The 19,109-nt window shown below is 43.6% G+C and overlaps 1 protein-coding gene across 1 annotated transcript in view; it reads right to left on the bottom strand.

The window, feature by feature from the left end:
* The window catches only part of KLHL3 (kelch like family member 3), a 112,921-nt gene that overhangs the window by 10,062 nt on the left and 83,750 nt on the right, over window positions 1-19,109 (bottom strand). The window contains exons 9-12 of the mRNA XM_054568406.1: window positions 9,196-9,313; window positions 8,588-8,785; window positions 6,918-7,019; window positions 3,545-3,673 (exon numbers count right to left, since the gene is read on the bottom strand). Coding sequence (XP_054424381.1) covers window positions 3,545-3,673; window positions 6,918-7,019; window positions 8,588-8,785; window positions 9,196-9,313 — 547 coding nt within the window. The remainder of the gene's footprint in view (window positions 1-3,544; window positions 3,674-6,917; window positions 7,020-8,587; window positions 8,786-9,195; window positions 9,314-19,109) is intronic.

Below are 19,109 nucleotides of genomic sequence, written 5' to 3'. Positions count from 1 at the left end.
GGAAAAAATGTCTCTATACATGTATTACACCAATTTGAGAGTACTTTGAAGGTGACTGAAGTTTAAACATGTAAGAATGAATACACAATTTTTTATAAATAAATTCCAGGGTTTTTTTCTCATACATAACGTGTGTGTAAATAAATGGGGGGTTCATATGCAAAGAAAAAAAGACTGAAAAGAACTCCACCACAACATTGAAAGTAGTTATTTCTGAGTGGTAAAATTGTATTTCTTCTCCTTTTGCCTTTCTACATTGCCTACTTTTCCTTCGCTGTTGTATTACTTATATTACTCAGCCTGAAATCAGTTGGGCAGAAAGAGTTAAAGACGGAAACCAGCCTACACAGCAGGTGCACTGAGGTCATTACAGCAGTGAGACCTCCCTGCTGTCCTGAAGCAGAAGCTGTTCTCTCTGGCCCCTCAACCCTTGCTGTCCTCTTAGATGGCAGAGGGGCGTTAAATCAGTCAGTGTTGACAGATCTCAGCTGAGTTGTGGAATTGCATTCTTTAATACAAGTCAAGAAAATAAAAGCCAGGCCCTGGCCAATCTGGCTCAGTTGGAGCATTGTCCCATAAACAAAAAGGCTGCATATTCAATTCCTGGTCAGGGCCTATGCCTGGGCTCCTGGTTTGATCCTCTCACATAGGTGTTTCTTTCCCTCTCTCTCTCTCCCTCCCTTCTCCTCTCTTTAAAATCAAGAAGCATGTCCTTGATTGAGAATTTTTGTTAAAAAGCCACTCAGGAGGAGAGTGGCATGGTAGGAAGAGCAACTGACCTGGTGGCTGGGACACCTGGGTTCTGGCCAGGGTCTCTAACACCCCCTTTGTGGGCCTCAGTTTTCCCACTGTAAAGTGAGGGGCTGGCTAGATCAGCAGTTCCAGTGCACCAAGGACGACTCCACAGACAGGCTGCATCTCAGCAAGCTGAGAGCTTTCTGAAAACTTACATTGCAGGGCTTCAGTCCCAGAGACACTGGTGGTGAATCAGAAAAAGTACCTCAGGTGATTAGGATGTATAGCCAGGTTTTAGACTCAGAGACTTGATTTCTAGAATATAAATTTCATATAGACAAGGACCATATGTGTCTTATCACAACTGTTTCCCTGTGCCTGAAGGTAGGTGGTAGGTTCTCAACAAATATTGTTTGAATGACAAAATGCATAAAATCCAATTCAGCAATTCTGCTGGTTGGCTAGTGGTTCCTTGCAGTTGCCCTAAACCAACAGCAGATGGCGGTATTATGTCAACAATGGCGATCTACCGGGCTCAGTATCCTAAAATTCGGCGTTCGGAAGCTACCTCAACGCCCCCATCCTCCCCTCCGCCCCGCCCCGCCCCGCACGTCCCCCAACCACCACCCCTCTCCCCGGCTCCACACGCACCAGAAGCTGGCATAGGCTGGGACCGGGAAGAAGCCTCTGTCCCCACACCATCTGCTGGCAGTTGCCCACCCCTGCTGAGGAAGCAGCAGCCTCCCAGGCACTCGGGCTCAGGGCAGAGGTTTCCTGGGCCTACAGCCACAGGGGCTCCCGGCACCACAATGGGCCTCAGGCAACCAACCAGAGGTCAGGGCCTTTGGGCGCTCAGCCACCAAAGATCACCCACCACCACAAGTATGTGGGTTCCCCACTCCAGAGGAGAGGCTTCCCCAAATCTTACGAATGTGAAGCACTGATGAAAGGCTGACTGGGAGCCTGAGGAAAGCGCCCACCTCTTGGAGAGAGACCAGTGCCTAAAACTGTGCTTCCCGGGAACACCGGCAGTAGAGGTGTAGCCCCCCAGGGCTTCAACCGAGGTGAGGGGTGGGAGCGGCCCAGGGGATCCCCACTCAGCTATAACCCTCAACAGCCTGGCAGAGACAGAGCAGCGTGGCCTCCAAAGGCAGCTCTGTCCACAAGAGGAGCCTGAACTTTCTAAGGCAGGTCTGTGCCCCTGGCTCTGCACAGGGCTGTGCTTCTGCACTTTCTGCTTGAGACGTTTCTATGAGCAACCACACATTTCAGTGTGTGCTGCCTGACCCCTGCTGGGCTTTCCCTACATTCTTGGGCTTTAAACACCTGCTCTCACACCTCAAGTCACACAGAGGAGATTTAAGAAGTACAAAGAAGACTCTACTAAGACTCTATAAACCAAAAGCACTACAGGAGCTCTGTGAAGGAAGAACCATGGGATTGGTGAGTTGAATTGGCCCCAAGGGAACATTTACTGCAACCCGCTCATTTCACATCTCGGGAACCAGAGGCCAGAAAGGGGGAAGGGACTTCCCTTCCCCCCAAGGTCTTAGGTTTGAGCAGACCCAGCACACCCAGCCCAGGCCTCCTGACTTCCATTACTTGCTGCATGTTCAGGAAGTGCCAGCCCATTGGGATCAGCAGAGACAAGCTCCCTAAAGTGCTTTGTGAGTGGGATCATACAGCTTTTCTTTTCTAACCAGTGAGCATAATATTTTAATATTGAGAAATATTAAAATAGCATAATTTTTAAGGAATGCTGAGGAAATGGTCATGTATTCAGTACTATAAAATGAGATCACAGTTCAATCTTAAAAAAGAAAAAAGAAGGAAAAAACAAAGAAAGAAAGGAATAACAATGCAGGGGAAAAAACTCCCAACTGTGGCTTCCCTTCCCAGAAGTTCACACAACCTTCCTGCCAGGCCCCGCTTGGTCATCAGCCCCCACCCCCTGCAGGAACTGGGAGAGAAGGCCAGTGCCCCGTCTCCAGAGCCTCACAGACCCTCTCTTCTGGGCCGCTACGGCGACGGAGGAAGACAAAACAGGAAGCAGGGAATGCTGCTCCACTTCCTGGAAAGTCCCAGGGGACCACACAGCTTCTAGTCTTCCCACAGGAAGTAAAAGTAGGAAGTCATGCTCTTCCCGTGTGGGGGCGGGGGGTGAAGTGGTGGAAGGTGAATGGGGACGATGTAAGTTTATCTTCAAGTATGAACACTATTGGCTTGGCTTTCAACCCCCAAGACAGAGACACTAGACAAGCAACTTTTAGCTTCTCCACTGAAGACTGGGATAGCTAGCTGTGCTTGTCTTACTGCTTTGTAAGAATGAGACTCGAATAATTTGGAGGTTGAAAAAGCAAACTTTGAGGTAAGCCAGACCTGAGTGGGAATCCTCACTTTGCCAGTTCCTGAGGATATAACCTTGAGCAAATTACTCAGTCCCTGGCTGACTTACATTTTTAATCTGTTAAGTGAGATTAATATTGGGTCTACCTTAGAGGGGTGTGGTGAGAATTAAATAAATCGAGTCATACAGAGTCCTTATTAGGACAGGGCCTGGCAGACATCTCCACAGAAGTGGGAGGGATGCTGATGAAGAGAATATTATCTCATCCATTTTCTAACAAAGTAATCCCCAGAGAAAGGTTAATTTATAAGGGCTTATGTCCAGCTACAAGGTGCTAGTGGGATTATGTATATTGAAAGGAAAGAAGAGGGAGGTTAAAAAGGTAGGAAGTTAAGCTCTTGGTCTCCAGACCCACCTGTGAGCAGATCAGACACAATCGACACCCTGAGCCTCCCCCCATACCTGCGCCACTGCGGCGGGTGCTCATGTCTGCCACGTAGGTCCACTCGTTGGTCGCAGGGTTGTACTGCTCCACGGTGCTCAGGCACTGGCGGGAAGCCCCATCGTAACCCCCAACAGCATACAGCTTTCCTGGGACAGACAGAGTAGACGAGGGTGGTGCTGGGGACCTGTCATGGAACCAGGGCATGACAGAAACTCCATCTTTAACCGACTGGCTCCCTCACCTCCATCAGACCTCAGGGCCCATTCCCTCCGGGGGAACCACCAACTTACTCCCCAAGCAGGGTGAGTGTCCTTCACATCTCAGACTTCTCTCTTACATCCTGAGCTCCTTGAAGCAGCACTGAGTCTCTTTCTAAATAAATACACCCCAAATACACAGCAGAAAGCATTGGCTCAGCACTGCTGGGGCTCAGTGTATCCTTGCTAGTGAGCTGTTAGATCCCCTCCAGAACAAGGAACAAGATGTATAAAAGTAGAGGGTCCCAGCTATGGGCAGGAAAGCTGATTCTCTGGCTAACCACTCACAATAACAGGCAGAACAAATATGGAAAATATTCTTCAGTGGGAACCCAACCCCTGTGTGAGCCACGGTTTGTATTCTGTCCACAACTCTCGCAGGCGGAGCACATGAATGGAGGTCTCTGGGTGCACTCTGGGCTGACTTGGCTAGAATTTACCTGCAAACTCCCTGTGATCTCTGAGCTATGCATAAGGGCCCTGAGGCACCATCACCTATTTTTAAAATAAAAACACCATAAGCTGTTATCTAAGCACCATTTCTGCCTTGGATTGGAGTGAGTGGGGAAAGGAGTCAGGAAATTGTTATCTGAGTTCTCCCAGAGCAGTTATTTAAATATTTTGGGCTGAACATGTAGTCTTAGAATGCAGTAGGAAGATCTCGTGTGTGTGTGTGTGTGTGTGTGTGTGTGTGTGTGTGTGTGTGTGTTGGGGAACCCTACCGGACCTGTAGACCTCAAATCTACAGGGACCATGGAATTATAACAAAGATCTTAAACACTAGCTATAGACTAAATAAACACCACTAGATGCAAATCTAATTAACAGGGTTACTTAAAATATTTTTTGTCAATGTGCTTTTTCTTAATAGAGAAACACCAAGAATACAACTAGTGCGTGAAAATTTGCGATTCTTTTACGTTGGAAAGAGATTCTCAGGCTGAAAACACGGCTCTAGCATCAGGACTATGGCCATATCAGGACTACTACCACCCTGCCGGAAATAAAATATACACAATTATTTCTTCTATCCTTGAACCTGGTGTTGTTTTCTGCCCCACAGCCCTCTCAACTGGTCCTCCTAGAAAAAAAAGAAACACCTCCTCCCCAGTTCTGCCCTCACCTAAGCCAGAGAGAAAAATTCTGGCCCAGCAGCTCCTCCAGGGCCCATCCCACTCTCGCGGTGGGCTGGCTCCGAGGCCACAGCCTGCCCCCCGGCGGCCCGCCCCTCGTCAAAGCCTAAGCCCCTCAGGGAGGAGAAAGGCCTGGGGTGCAGAGGAGACAAGACGCTCTGGAGGGCAACCCCAGCAGCCTAGACACCTTACTCTCCATAGCACATGCTCTCCACTCTGTTGGGAGCTTCTGCCTGATCTCCGAGTTTCACTGTCTCTTTTCCTAAGCAGGGATTCTTCTGGGCAGCCGACAGCAATGATCCTGATTTCCATTCCTTTTTGCTCTAGTGTCATTCAGACTGTAGAGCCACAGTTAGGAGATGATGAGAGGGAGCAGAGTCTTGTGGAGACAACGCGGAGAGCTGCATCTACCAGGCCATGGTGAAGCAGAGTCCATTGAAGACCCTCCCGTCACCATTCTTGGACTCTCTGCTGTCCCAGGATGACTCACAGCCAAGATTTTCAAACTCAGGATGGACAAAAGAAACAAAACTCTCGGTCTGTCCTCCACATCAGCAGGGCACGCTGCAAGGCAGCATCTCTTCCACAGAAGAGAAGGTGCTCACAGAGGCGTTTGTCAAGGGGAGTATTTCAAAATACTATCATGAAGGTACCTCCTCTAACCTCCACCAGCCATTCCAACCCTGTGTCCGCTGAAAAAATACCCACTCAAGGTTCTTCCTTGAGTTTATTAACAGGGATATGCTATTGACTCTATTGTTTAATATTCCTGGCTAAGGAACAATGAGGGGAATGGAAGGTGGCTAGTCAAAGCACTTACATTTGACAGACAAGTCAATTTCTATCCCACCAGGAGGATGAAACTGAAAGAAATAATTTATCTTCATAGGAGAATAAATTGTTTCTTTCTTTGCACTTGCTAAGATGCCTTGTTCAGGATGTTAGAATAATATGAAAATTTAAACTACACAATACAGACTAAGAAATGCAATGAGAAAAGAGAATCTTTCTAGTGATATTTAATTCACTGCACATTACCCTCTCCCCAAAGCACTAGTGTGTGTTCTTGTGTGCACCCATGAGAGAGAGAGAAAGAGAGAATGTACAAGTCTGATGCACAAATATTCCTGCTAAATTCCCACCTCAAAACAAGCTAATGAATCAGTGTTGTTCTGCAAAGTTTAACATTTTAGTCCAAATAATGCCATATGCTTTAATACGTTGAATTCACACATACTTATAAAACTGCTCCTAGCCAGCATTTTCTAATGGTCTGCGGGAGTGTAGCACAGTGGAAAGAGCACTGGGTTAGGAGTTAGACCTGGGTTCAGGGACTGTCTGTGCTATTGACTAACAAGAGGCACACATCACTTACCTCTCGAGGACTCAGTTTGCCCTTCTGGAGAATGGAGAACGTCTAAATCCTGCCTGTCTCCTTTAGAAGGGTTTTGGGAACCATATGAGGAATTGGATATGAAAGCCATTTACAAACTACGGTGTACTATCTAAGTAGGCCCAAGACATCACCACGCCCTTCCGCATCACCCTATACACCTTTCCTGACTAGAGCAGGACTCTACCAACAACCTGCCCTGCAAGGGACTAATCAGACCTGGGAAGAGGTGCCCACCTCAGTTAGGCTCTGTTAATGTAACATATGAACATGAGGGCAAAGTTAATTAGACATTTAACTATCACCCCCCTCTACATTTTATTTCTGGCTTACGTATTGACTCTGGGTTCCCTGCTATTCTCCATTTCACAACCTGTAATAGAGCTATGAATAAGTGGCCAAAGTGACAAGTGGTGTTTCCCTTCTAGGCTCTTCCTAGTTCACTCACTTCTTTACCCTGGGCCAGTAGCTTCACCTCTCTGAGTCTCAATTTCCTCATCTGTTAAATTAGGTCACTAATACCTGATTCAGAGCAGTGATAAAATGATAGAGCCAGACAACCAGGAGAAGCCCATGGCTGGGGTTGGGGCCCACTGGTGCTCCTTACCCTCCACGACACCCACACCCACACTGCTCCGCCGCGTGTTCATTGGGGCCACGAAGAACCACTCGTTGGTCTTGTAACTGTAGGCTTCCACCGACGCTAGGCCTGGGAGACAAGAGACTCATGAGCTGTCTATGGCACCAGGCCTCACCCTGTTGTGCTGAGAACCAGTGTGGATGGGGGAGATGCCTCTTCCTGGGGGCTAGACACCTTGCTGTATGGCTCAGCACCACCTCTACCTCACTGTGTGGCCCATGGCACCTGCCTGAAACATATCTGTACTGTACTTACCTGAGGGGACCACTAAGGCCTGACTCAGAGGGTGGATTGTAAGAGGACAAGGGTTATAACTGAACTGCTCTGCAAACATAAATTGCTAAATCTACAGAATGGAATAAATACCTTAGGTTGTCTCCCTGAAAACCGATTCCAACACTCTTTTCCCTTGTCTTCATCTACCTTTGAAGCTGAAAAGCTGAAAACTTGTCTTTCCAGACTCCCTTGCAGCTAGGGGTAAACAAGTCAGTATGACCTACTTAGAAATCTGATAGGGATTTCTGAAATAGCCTTTGCTTTTATGTTACAGATGTCACCCCTTCCTGCTTTTTGTACCTGGAACACAAATATGTTGGCTGGAACTGTAACAGTCATCTTGTGATCATGTGGATAAAGCCACGAGACTCTCACAGAATGTGGCCCCAATATTTTTGAACAACTGGACCAAGTCAGCAACTGCCAACCTCTAGACTTCTTGTTTCATGAGTAAAACAAAATATTTCTTTTTTTAAGCCACAGTCTAGTCAGTTTTTCTAATTACAGCCAAAAGAAAATCCTAAAAAAATTCTAAAAAGAAACAATGTCCCACCACCCTTTTGTTCTCTTTATTCCCAGGTCCCACTATTACAGGCAGTCCCTGAAGGGCTAAAGACCCTGGACTTATGTGAATGAGGCCCAGAGAAGGGTGGTAAAGGTCACCAACTTCTAAAGAAACAAATGAAAATGCAGAGAAGTAAAAAATATTATTTTCACAACCCTGGAGGCCAAAGGATATCGTTTTATAATAGTTTAATAGAGTTATTGTCTACAGAGACACCACCTGGAGACATAAGGAGAAATGAGATAATTTCTCCAAGTCCATGTGCACTGATAGTTTCTGGTTCTAACTTTGAAGCTAGATAAGAACCAGAGGCAAGGGGACATTCCTGCAGTGGCACAGCCTTGCAAAGATTCAGTGGAGCAGTACAAAGGACAGTGGACAAAGCTTGTAAGTTCTGAGCCATGTCTTTTCCAATGGCTGAAACTTAGTTCCCTCATCTGTCCAAGAGAGGGTTCAGACTACAGTCCCAGACATGCTCCAACTAAACATGCTCTCTTTCTACATCTCATCTTCTGAGTAAATGGGTTCCCAGGCACTGCAGAGAGAAAAGGCCCTCTTCTGACAATTGGGGTCCTTCCTAAAGCCCTAGAAATGACAGCATGGGCAGTTACATTTTTTGTGTGTAGAAAGGCCTGGCTCTAGCACCCAAGCTGGGACAGAAAAAAGGATGAGTATGTCCTTGGGGAAGTAACTATGGATGGCCAGAAGGGTGGCCCAAGAACTGGCTGAGCAAACCAGGGTTGCAAGGAGGGTGTGCCCCAGGCTGGGACAGGTGGGGACCATGTCCAGGACCTACCAGTACTGCCATCAAAGCCCCCCACGGCATAGAGCAGGTCATTAAGCACAGCTGCACCCAGCGTACTCCGGCGTTCCTGCATGCTGGCAATGGACGTCCACTGGTCCTTCACACCGTCATACACGTCCACTGTCCGCACACGCAGTGAGCCATTAAACCCGCCCACAGCATACACGTGGCCAGCCATGAACACCACACCTGAGGCACAGAAAACCAAAGCACCAAGGTTGTCTCTGGCACTTGATAACTCATGTTGATGAGTGACAAGGGGGGAGCAAGGCAGGCATGTGAATAATTAGCCACAGAAGGCAATCTCTAACTTCAGATATTTGGAGGTCATTATGGGACTCACTGAATTTTTTTTCATATTTGCTTTTCTAATTTTGTTTCATTCAAGGCAAACAAATTTTAGCTTGAAGTCCCTAAGCACAAAAGAACTGACCCCCAGAAGGAATAGTTAGAAACTTGGCAAGTGAGGAAGGAAAAGGAAGAGAGTCTGTAATGCACTGATATTTGGGGAAATAAGGAGCAGAGCGTGACTTGTGCCACCAAACAGAGAGGCAGGCCAGGGAAAGGCACCCTGCACACTGGGAGATGGTGCTGCTCACCTGCTCTGCATCTTCTGGAGGGAAGCTCGGCAATCTGGTCCCATCGGTCCTCCTCGAAATCATAGCACTCCACACTGCGGATCGCCTTGGGGGCTTGTCCACCGACCACGATCATGACCTCCAGAAAGACAAGTGGACATTAGCTAGGTCTCTCTAACATCTGATTCATGGGTAACCAATGCCTGGTACTTCTACACACTAATTACCCAGGGTCCATAGGTGACCTGAGATGCCAATTTACAGAGCTACACACCTGAAGATGCTGCCCCTAAATCATCAACAGGCATGAATATTCACAGAATGTCTAATGAGCATGTTCCCACAGAAACACAACCATAAGATCTATGTTTCCCAAATGCCACTGCCCAGAGCTATGTTTAGGGTACCTGCAGTCACTCATGGCATCTTCTGCAATTTCAGTGCCCTCAAGGATTTTGGGCAGGGAGACTAAATTTTATATCAAAACAAAATAGCCCCACATATATATCAAAATTTGAGTATATTTTAGAATACAGTGTAGAATTTGAATGCATTTTTAAGATAAAATCATTTCAAAAATAGTTCTAAATGCGCAGGCTCCAGGGGATACTTTTTCATTGGAGTATGGAAAAAAACCATACCACAAAAACGTATGTAACTGATAATGTTCTGAAAAATAGTGCTAACAGTACCATTTCCATGCAAGATGGTAGCTACCACTGTCAGTTATTCTATGAAGTATGTTGTCATTCACTTGCCACAACTCTGTGATGTAGATATTATCACCTCCATTGACAAAGGAGAAAAGTAAAGCTCAGAGAACACAGGTAACTTGCCCAAGGTCACACAGCTGAGAGTGGCAGAACAGGGACTGAAAGCCAAGTCTACCTGATACAGAGGTGAGGCCAGCCCCGTTCCTCTCCTGCTCTAGAGACAGGGTCCATGCAAAGACACCTCACTGAATCCATGTTTTTCAAACTGCAGTTCACATGCCATTTAGTGGGTCATGAGATCAATTTAATGAATTACAACCAGCATACTTTTAATAGACCAGCACATAAGATATAAGGGTGTTATGGCAAGTAATATTTGTTTTGGCTTTATACACATATATGTGTCTCCTTAAGAGCAATCTAAACATATTTCTTTGTGTAAAATACTGTATAAATCAATCAATAAATAATAAATTAAATAAATACCACTCTTCTGGCTATAGTAATAAAGCTGCAGTACCTAATTATGGTATCCCTGTTGTGACAAAATTAGTAATACAAATTAAAGTATCAATGTTAACAATAGGTTGAATATTTTAATAAGCTTGTGCAAATTCATGGCTGTCCCTGTAATGACATCACTCACACTCATTGGCACTCTCTTTCTTAAGTGGAGAGAGGTGGAAGTCACAGGCTGCCAATCAATGTAAGTGAGCGGATTTTCTCATTACCTGTAGCCTCTCTCCTTTATTCCAGTGGTCCTCAAACTTCAAAGTACCTCAGCATCATCTTGAGAGCTTGTTAAAGCATGAATTTCTGGGCCTTACCCAGAGTTTCTAATTCAGTGGGTCTGGAGTGAGACTGAGAATCTGCATTTCTAACAAGTTCCCAGTTGATGCTGACGCTGCTGTTCCAGGAGTCATACTTTAATAACCATTGTTTTAACCCACGATCCACAGGGATTTCCTGGTGGTGTGCCAGTAACAATTTTTGCCGTGATGAATCACTATAGTGCTCTTTACTTCCCAACAATGTATTTTTAGGAAGAGAAGTGATCATCAAAATCAGTGTGAGCTCACAGAAATACATCCCTCAGGTGAACATTATCTACAATATGAGCAGGCAGACAACCACTGCTCAAGATCAAGCATGTAAACCCCGAGATTCCAGATTCGGGCTTACCCACTGCCCACATGGGTCATCTCTGGTCATCAGAGTTAGTCCATAACTATCTGTGGCCAAGTGGGTGACCAATGTTCAACAACTCAGAATTTACTTCTGACTTGTGGGACTTCCAAAGGAACCCAGAATACACAGTCCAGGCTTAGAGCTGATGCTGCTTCTGGAACTAAACATTCTCCATTTGACTCTCTTTCAGGCACAGAGGGTCCAACTGCTCTGTGTCAAGAACAGCCCTTTTTCAGAGGGAAGCTGAATTCTAATTGCTTCCCATCTGTAATTCTTTACTAAGATAGACATCCATGAAAAGTTCAAGGAAGAACAACGCCTCTTGGCAAACTTCAGACAATGTCCAAGTCATCCAGCGTCAATAATGCCTTGCCTTCATAAACATACCTAGAACTTGCATTGTCCTTCTGGTTTTGAGCTGGTAAAGCTAAAATGAAGTCAAACTATTGCCAAGATTTTCTCTGAAATATAATTTTTGGGGCTCAGTGACAATCAAACCAGTGTTACGTTTTCTTTCCACAGTGACTTCAGTTACCCAACACCCTCACACAGGCTGTTCCCTCTCCTTGAAATGTTCCTCCCTCTTTGTGATCTCTCTGTTCTAACACGTACTTATCTTTCAGGTCTCAGTTTACATGTCACGTTCTCCAAGAGCACCTCTCTGACCTCCAAATCTGAATTACGTGTTCCTTGTCTGAGATTACACATGCCTGGTGTTCATCCATTAAAATGACCATCATTGTCCTTTAACTGTCTGGCGACCTTGTCTCCCCTCCTAGGCAGTGAATCTTGCCAGGGCAGAAAACTTATCTGTCTCAGTCACCAAGACAGCCCTAGGGCCGTATGGTGCTAGATAAAAGTGAAGACTCAAATGTGTATTTTGAATAAAGAATGAATGAATTAGTAAATAGCACATGTAAAGAATTACATGAAAGAAATACACAGTTAAATGGGAAAAATACACAGGCCAGAATGTACTTTCTTTGGTTAAGACATGCTGGATACCAGATTACAATTCTGGGGATGTTAAGGAAAAACAAAATACAAAGACAAAGTGAGAGCTCATTCCATCTTTTGACTCAATTACCAAAACAAAGGTTTCTTATTTTTTATACAAACTGTCAGACTTCTTCTGTAAATAAAAAAGGCAAAGCTCTCAGGAAAGCTCTCCATCCCCAGAAACCATCTTCCACCAGGGGCACCAGAAGGTACATTCACAATGAAGAAAATCGAGCACTCATCTCCAAGTATTTTCATAGTAACACACAAACAGAATTATAGAAATACAAAACTTTCAATGTTCAAGTGAAACATGGATAGAAAGACAAAAATAATACAGGACAAGGTTATTAAAGTTTCCTTGGAGCTCATAAAACCACTGTTGAGAGAAGATTTTTAATATTCAAAACCTGTGCAATAATCTGGGAAGAGTAATTATCAGGTTTTGTGAAATAGGACCATTGGTTCCTGATAATGTGGAGGTAGTTCAAGGCAGAGGGAGGACTATCTTTCTGTTTCTCTCCTAGGCATCAGAAATCCAATTTCTATGGCAACCTTTGCAAGAAGCCATCAAACAAGGAGCACTACAGTCATCATCATGTAATTGTGTAGAGTAAAAAGAATAAATTTTCTATCTTGAACACTAACTAATGATTATTTCCATAGATACCTGATCTTAGCAACCAATCAGAAAAAAAAAATGAGTATTTCCCAAGGTCTACATGCATTACATCTCTGTAATTATAAACCTCTAGCTACTTAAGAAGACCACAGGATACCAGAGCAAGAGGAAACCTGAACCACTGTCTCTTGCAAGCCTTCATCTTAATTTTCAGAAAAATTCAGTCCCAAGAGGTTCCATAGCATATTTTTTTCTTAACCCAACACCCCTAAATTCCAATTCACTAAATATTTGTAATGCCTTTAATAGAAATTACTGAATCAAAACAGGTTATTTAATGATCACTACTCTTAACATTTATCCTTCAAGGTAACCCTGAGTATGAACTGCCAGTAATCATATGGGAATCACAATAATCTAAAGAACCAGTTCCAGGCTAACAATTAGGCTAGACTAAACATGATCTAATCATGCTCAAGAACTGCAATGTACTTGGGCACCTTGCAGGGCACCTCCGGGTCCTACCCCCAAGTCTCAATTGCCACCATGTGGAAAGCTGCAGAAGATCTGGTGAATGGAGAGTCCTGGTTCACAGAATACAGGTGAGTCAGACTGAGCTGTGCAGAGGGGGATGGTTATTAGACAACTCCCAAGAAAAACAAGCTTATGCTAGAAAGTCAAATGGCCATTTACTTTAGGGAGATTAGTTAGTGAGACCATGGAAAGACTACCTCATTCCTTAGGAAGGAAATTTCACTCCCTGCATAACACAATAGTTTTTAAGTAAATATAAAATGCTCTTTTTCACAGAGAATAGCCAGGGAAAGGAGCAGCAGGAGAAGCAGAGCAGAGCTTTCCGGCGCACTGTGGATTGAGACTCTAACCCTAAAGCCGTGAGTCATTAAACTCTCCACAAAGATGAAAGTAACAAGCTGGGTTCTGCACACTTTTTTCATCAGGCAAGAGTAGAGTGTGCGTCCAAACTCTTCCATGACCGGTGAGCCGGGCAGAAGGCAGGCCCAGCCAGTCGGTCCCTCGGGCCAGGGCAGGAAATGAGACTCTCTCTTACCCTGGTGCGTGGGGCCGCAGGGCTAACACCAAAAGTTCATCCGAAGGAGCATGTCCAGGTTGAGGCAGAAGACTTGTCCCAGCAGGTTCCTGAGCAACAGGTGCTCCAGGCAAGGACTGACAGCCAAGGTGCAGAGACAATGAGGGTTAGAGAACCAGCAATGCAAGAACAAGACCCAAAGAAGGGACAAGGAGAGGGAAAACGGGCTTTGGAGTCAGGCACACCTGGAATCAAATATCAGCCCAGTCGCTCAGTAGCTGAGTGACCATAGGCAAGGCATAGCCCTCGCCGAGCCTCACTTTCATTACCCATAATATCAGGATAACAGAATGTTTCTCCTATGGGTGTCAGGAAGCTTAGATGCTATAGAGGACTTAGTACAGTGCTTGGTAAATAGCACTCGCTAAATGTTAGCTTCTCCTATTAGATCCACACCAGCACCATTACTATTAAAGCAGTTGCTAAAAATCAGACTCCCAATAAATGGTAGAAAAGAACACATGATCTGTGAATGGGAGAATGAGCACCACCACCAATTCCAGGGGTGATGATGGGGTTTTTCTGAGACCTAAGGGTGTTTTCCAGGTGTGGCCTGAGTCCACGTAAAGGGCCAAGATGGAAGAGAAGCAGTGCCAACCCAGAGGCCTGGCTCAGGTGAGAAGTCATCCTACCCACCATGCCAACAGCCTTGCTTCCAATACCACCTACTGAAAGCAGGACAGCTCAGCTCAGGAGGAATCCACCCACTTTCAGCCCAAATGGCTCTTTGGTGTTATTTTAAAGAGTTGAATAGAGATGTCAACTGAACTGAAATTACAGTGAAAAGTGCCAGGCTCAGTACATCTCCAAAGGGTTCATTTGCAACTTCCTTGGAACCTCTTTTCTCTACTTCAGTCCGTGGAACACGGCAACATAGGAGTGTTTTGAGCAGCTGGGACACAGCCTCTGGTTGTCCATGGCAACCCGGTCTCAGGGAAAGTGCTGGGTGGTGAACATGTGGGAGCACAGATGATGCTATTAGCGTTCTGGCTTGAATGTGTCAGTATGATCTGGACATATACAGCTCAGAAAAAAACTCCCTTATTAGCCTCTGCAGCTATGTCAAGGCAGAGTCCTATTTCTTTCAGGGAGAAAGCTTGACTGGCAAACAGGTGCACTGCTGAGAACTGCCAAGAGCAATGCATGTCTCTCTCCATCACCATTTCTAAAGTCAGTGCTGTCAGCAAGCCTACCTGGACTGAATTCATGGAAGCCCAAACTCACCTGTCCTTGGAATTCCCATGGCTGCTCCTCCAACTAGCCCAATTATCTCCTATTTCCTCCTCTTTCTCCACTTACTTGGTTACTTACATATTTCTATCTTACTTTCTCAGAGGGACCTCTTAAAATTAAAAGTCCCCAGAGGGCAGAAATTGGGTTTCTTTCCACATAGTACCCAGCTAAAATGCCTTTGTGAAATTTGGAGGGACTATAATAGAACAGTTAAAAGCACAGGGTCTGTAGGCTGTCATTCTTGGCTTAAACCTCAGGTTGGCTATTTACTAGCTATGCTTTAAAGATGGATCACAAATTTTTTATACTCTACCACTCAAGACATGTAACTTAATTCCCCTCCCCGTGAGTGTGGACTAGACTTACTGACTCGTACCTAGCATATAAAATACAGCAGAAGTGATGGGACATCACTTTGAGAGTAAGTTACAAAAAGAGTACAGCTGCTGTCTGGTATGCTGTCATTCTCTTCCTGTAGTAGAATCTGACTATGGGGAAAGTCAGCTGCCAAGGCGTGAGAGCACTCAAGCAGCTCATTGAGAGGCCATAGGATGAGGAACTAAGGCCTACAAGCAACCATGAGAGCGGGCTTAGAATCAGATCCTCCCCAAACAAGCCTTGAGGTGACTGCGGCCCTAACCCCACAGCTTACTGCAAATTTATGGCTCTTGTCCTGGACAACCCAGCTAAACCACTCTGAGATTCCTGTCCACAGAAACTGAGAAAATAAACTTTTGTTGGTTAGGGCAATCTGTACTGCAGAAACTGGTAACTAATATATAATGAGTCTGTGACATAATCCAAGATCCAATTTCCTCATGTGTAAAATGGGGATAATTACAATTTTGAAACTCCTGTGAGATAATAAATGCAAATCACTTAGCCCAATGCTTGGCGCATGCTAAGTGCTTAGCAAATGAGATCTGCTGTTAACCATCATTGGGGAGTTACTGTTTTGCAGTGCTCAAGAGCATAAGCTTTGAGTCGGTCAGACCTGGATCTGAGCTCTCATGCTACCAGTGAGCTGGGCAAGTCTTTCAGTCTCACTGAATCTCACTTTACTCCAACAATAGAACTTCCAGAGTTGCTATCAAGATAAGATAGTGTATATAAAGTGCTTTGTATAAAACATGAGTAAGCCGTATTTAGACAATCCTGCTTGTATCATCATTAATGCCTTGTTGATAAGGACAATGACCAGGGAAAGCAACAAACCACAGTGCAAATTACTCTTAGGGCCATCAGATCATATGAACCAGTTCTCTCCAGCAGTCATCTAAGCCAGTTCCTGGATGTTCGCTCTCCTAGAAAACTTGCATTTGACCTTGCAGACAGCTCAGGCCTGAGCTCTTGCAAAAAGCTTTCCCCAGTCCCTGGCCCCTATCTGTATTCCTAGAGTATCTTGTCTATACCTCCAAGTGGCACTTACACAGTCCACTGTAACTGTCCCTTTACATCTATCTCCCTTCTGCCTTGTCTGGAGCACCTTGGGGAAGGGACCAGCTCATATTAGTCTTTGTGGCTCTAACACTTCACCCAGTATCTAGTAATTAGTGACTCAATGAAAGTGTGTTGAATGAGAGAATTAATAAATTAATGATTAGTGCATGCATGGTCACTTATAGTTTATTCCTGGGGGCGGGGGGCGGGTGTGTGTGTGTGTGTGTGTGTGTGTGTGTGTGTGTGTGTGTGTGTGTTTATCTAAATGTTTTACAACCTGTCTAAGGAATGACGATCAAATTCATTCAACATTGGATTTGTGGGCTAAATGGTCTATGGCCAATCTACATTAGTGATTAAAACAGGATATAAAGTAGGACATAAATCCTCACTATGACCATACAAAACCACAATGCTGATTGCTACAGTATGAATGCCAAAAGCATTGGAAAACAACTAGGGTAATAGAAATGGTCAGTATTAAATCTCCATGAGGTTATTTCTTCTTTAAAACTTTATCTCTTTCATTCATGAAAACTTTTACTGCTGCTTATTCTGCCAAGGACACAGATGAATAATGCCTGAGGCCACAGAACCAGTTTAGTGGAGGAGCACACACTCCAGAAGAGAACCCTAAATACCTCCTTGAAGTGTCAGCTGGGGGCCCGCAGTAACCTCCCACCTATGTTTTCCAGAAATAAATGAAGCCATCATCAACCTGAGCCCTCCTTCTCCACTAAATAAGGTTCTCGCCAATTATATTTCTATATATTAGCAATAAACTATTAGAAATTGGAATTTTAAAAGAAAGCCTTTACAATAACATTGAAAAACTATGAAATACCTAGGGACAAAGCTAACAAAAGACATGGAAGACTCATACACTGAAAACTATAAAACATTGCTAATAGAAATTAAAGAAGACCGAAATAAGTGGAGATATATGCTATTTTCATGAATCAGAAGGTTCAGTATTGCTAATACATCAATTCTCTCTAGTTGATATAAATGCTCCCACAAGCTTTTCTGCAGAAATAGGCAGACTAATTCTAAAACTTATATGGACATGCAAATAACTTAGAACAGCCAAAACAACATTGAAGAACAAAATTGGAGGACTTACACTACCTGATTTCAAGACTTACAATAAAGTTAGTAATTCAGGCAACATGGTATTAATGTAAAGATAAACAAATAGATACAAGAAACAGAATAAAGTACATAAATAGACCAACACATATATAGTCAATTATTTACAACAACGGTGCCAATATAATTCCATAAAGCAAGGAGAATCTTTCCAATAAATGCTGTGGGAAAAAATGAACATTCAAATGCAAAATAAATGAACTTTGACCACCTCACACACCACTTTTTTTTTTAAATCTCAAAATAGATCATATACCTAAATATAAAACTTAAAACCTTGAAATTTCTAGAAGAAAGCATAGGAGAAAATCTTAGATTAGGCAAAGATTTTTTTTTTAGGTAGAATACAAAATACATAAATTGTAACAGAAAAGAAATTGATAAAATTAAAAAATTCTGCTCTCCCAAAGATATGGCTAAGAAAATCAAAAGACAACACATATTTGCAAAATATATATCTGATAAAAGACTTGTATGTATAACATATAAAGAATTTTTACAATTCAATAAGAATAACCCAATTTTTTAAATGGAGAAAAGATCTGAACAGATACTTTACCAAAGAAGATATACAGATGGCAAATAAACACATGAAAAGATGCTCAACATCATTAGTAATTAAGGAAATGCAGATTAAAACCACAGTGAGATATCACCACATACCTACTAGAATGGCCAAAACTTTTAAAAATAGATAATACAAGCAGTGGGAAGGCTGTAAAGTAACTGGAACCCTTGTCCATTGCTCATGGAAATGCATAATGGTACAGCCATCTTAAAAAAAAATCTTAGTGATATCTTACAAAGTTAAACATATACTTAATATACAACCCAGCAGTCCTACTCCTGGGTATTGTCCCAAGAGAAATTAAAATATATGTCCAATCAAAGATCTGTAAGTGAATCTGTGAGTATGAGTTCAAAGCACTTTGATTTGTAATAACCAAAAACTGGACACCCAAATGTCCATCAACTGGTGAATGGATAAATTATAGTACTCCATGTAATGGAATATTATTTAGCAATAAAAAGGAATGAACTCCTGATACATGCAACAATGTGGATGAAACTCAAAGGTATTATGCGAAGAGAAACAAGGCAAGCTCAAAAGGCTATATATGGCATGAGTCCATTTATATGACATTCTGGAAAAGACAAAAGTACATAGACAGAAATCAGAATTAGTTGCCATGGGCTGGGGGTGGAAGAACGGGTTTGACTACAAACAGTACAAAGGAACTTTTTGGAGTCATTATAATATTCTATATTTTTATTAGAATGGTGGTTATATGACTATATGCATTTGTCAACATTTATCAAATTTCATCCCTAAAAAGAGTGAATTTTACCATGTATAAATTATTATACCTCATATATCTGAATTTAAGAGAAAATAATCTGGGATGTTAATAATAAGGGGAAGATATATAAGTATCAGGGCAGGGGTACATGAGGAATCTCTATATCTTTCCCTCAATTTTGC

The sequence above is a fragment of the Pteronotus mesoamericanus genome, unplaced genomic scaffold (assembly GCF_021234165.1).
Source record: "Pteronotus mesoamericanus isolate MK-2021 breed Mesoamerican mustached bat unplaced genomic scaffold, CSHL_Meso_final contig_2, whole genome shotgun sequence".
NCBI lineage: Eukaryota > Metazoa > Chordata > Mammalia > Chiroptera > Mormoopidae > Pteronotus > Pteronotus mesoamericanus.
Note: the sequence above shows the minus strand (reverse complement) of the source record. Positions and strands in the feature narration are given on the sequence as shown.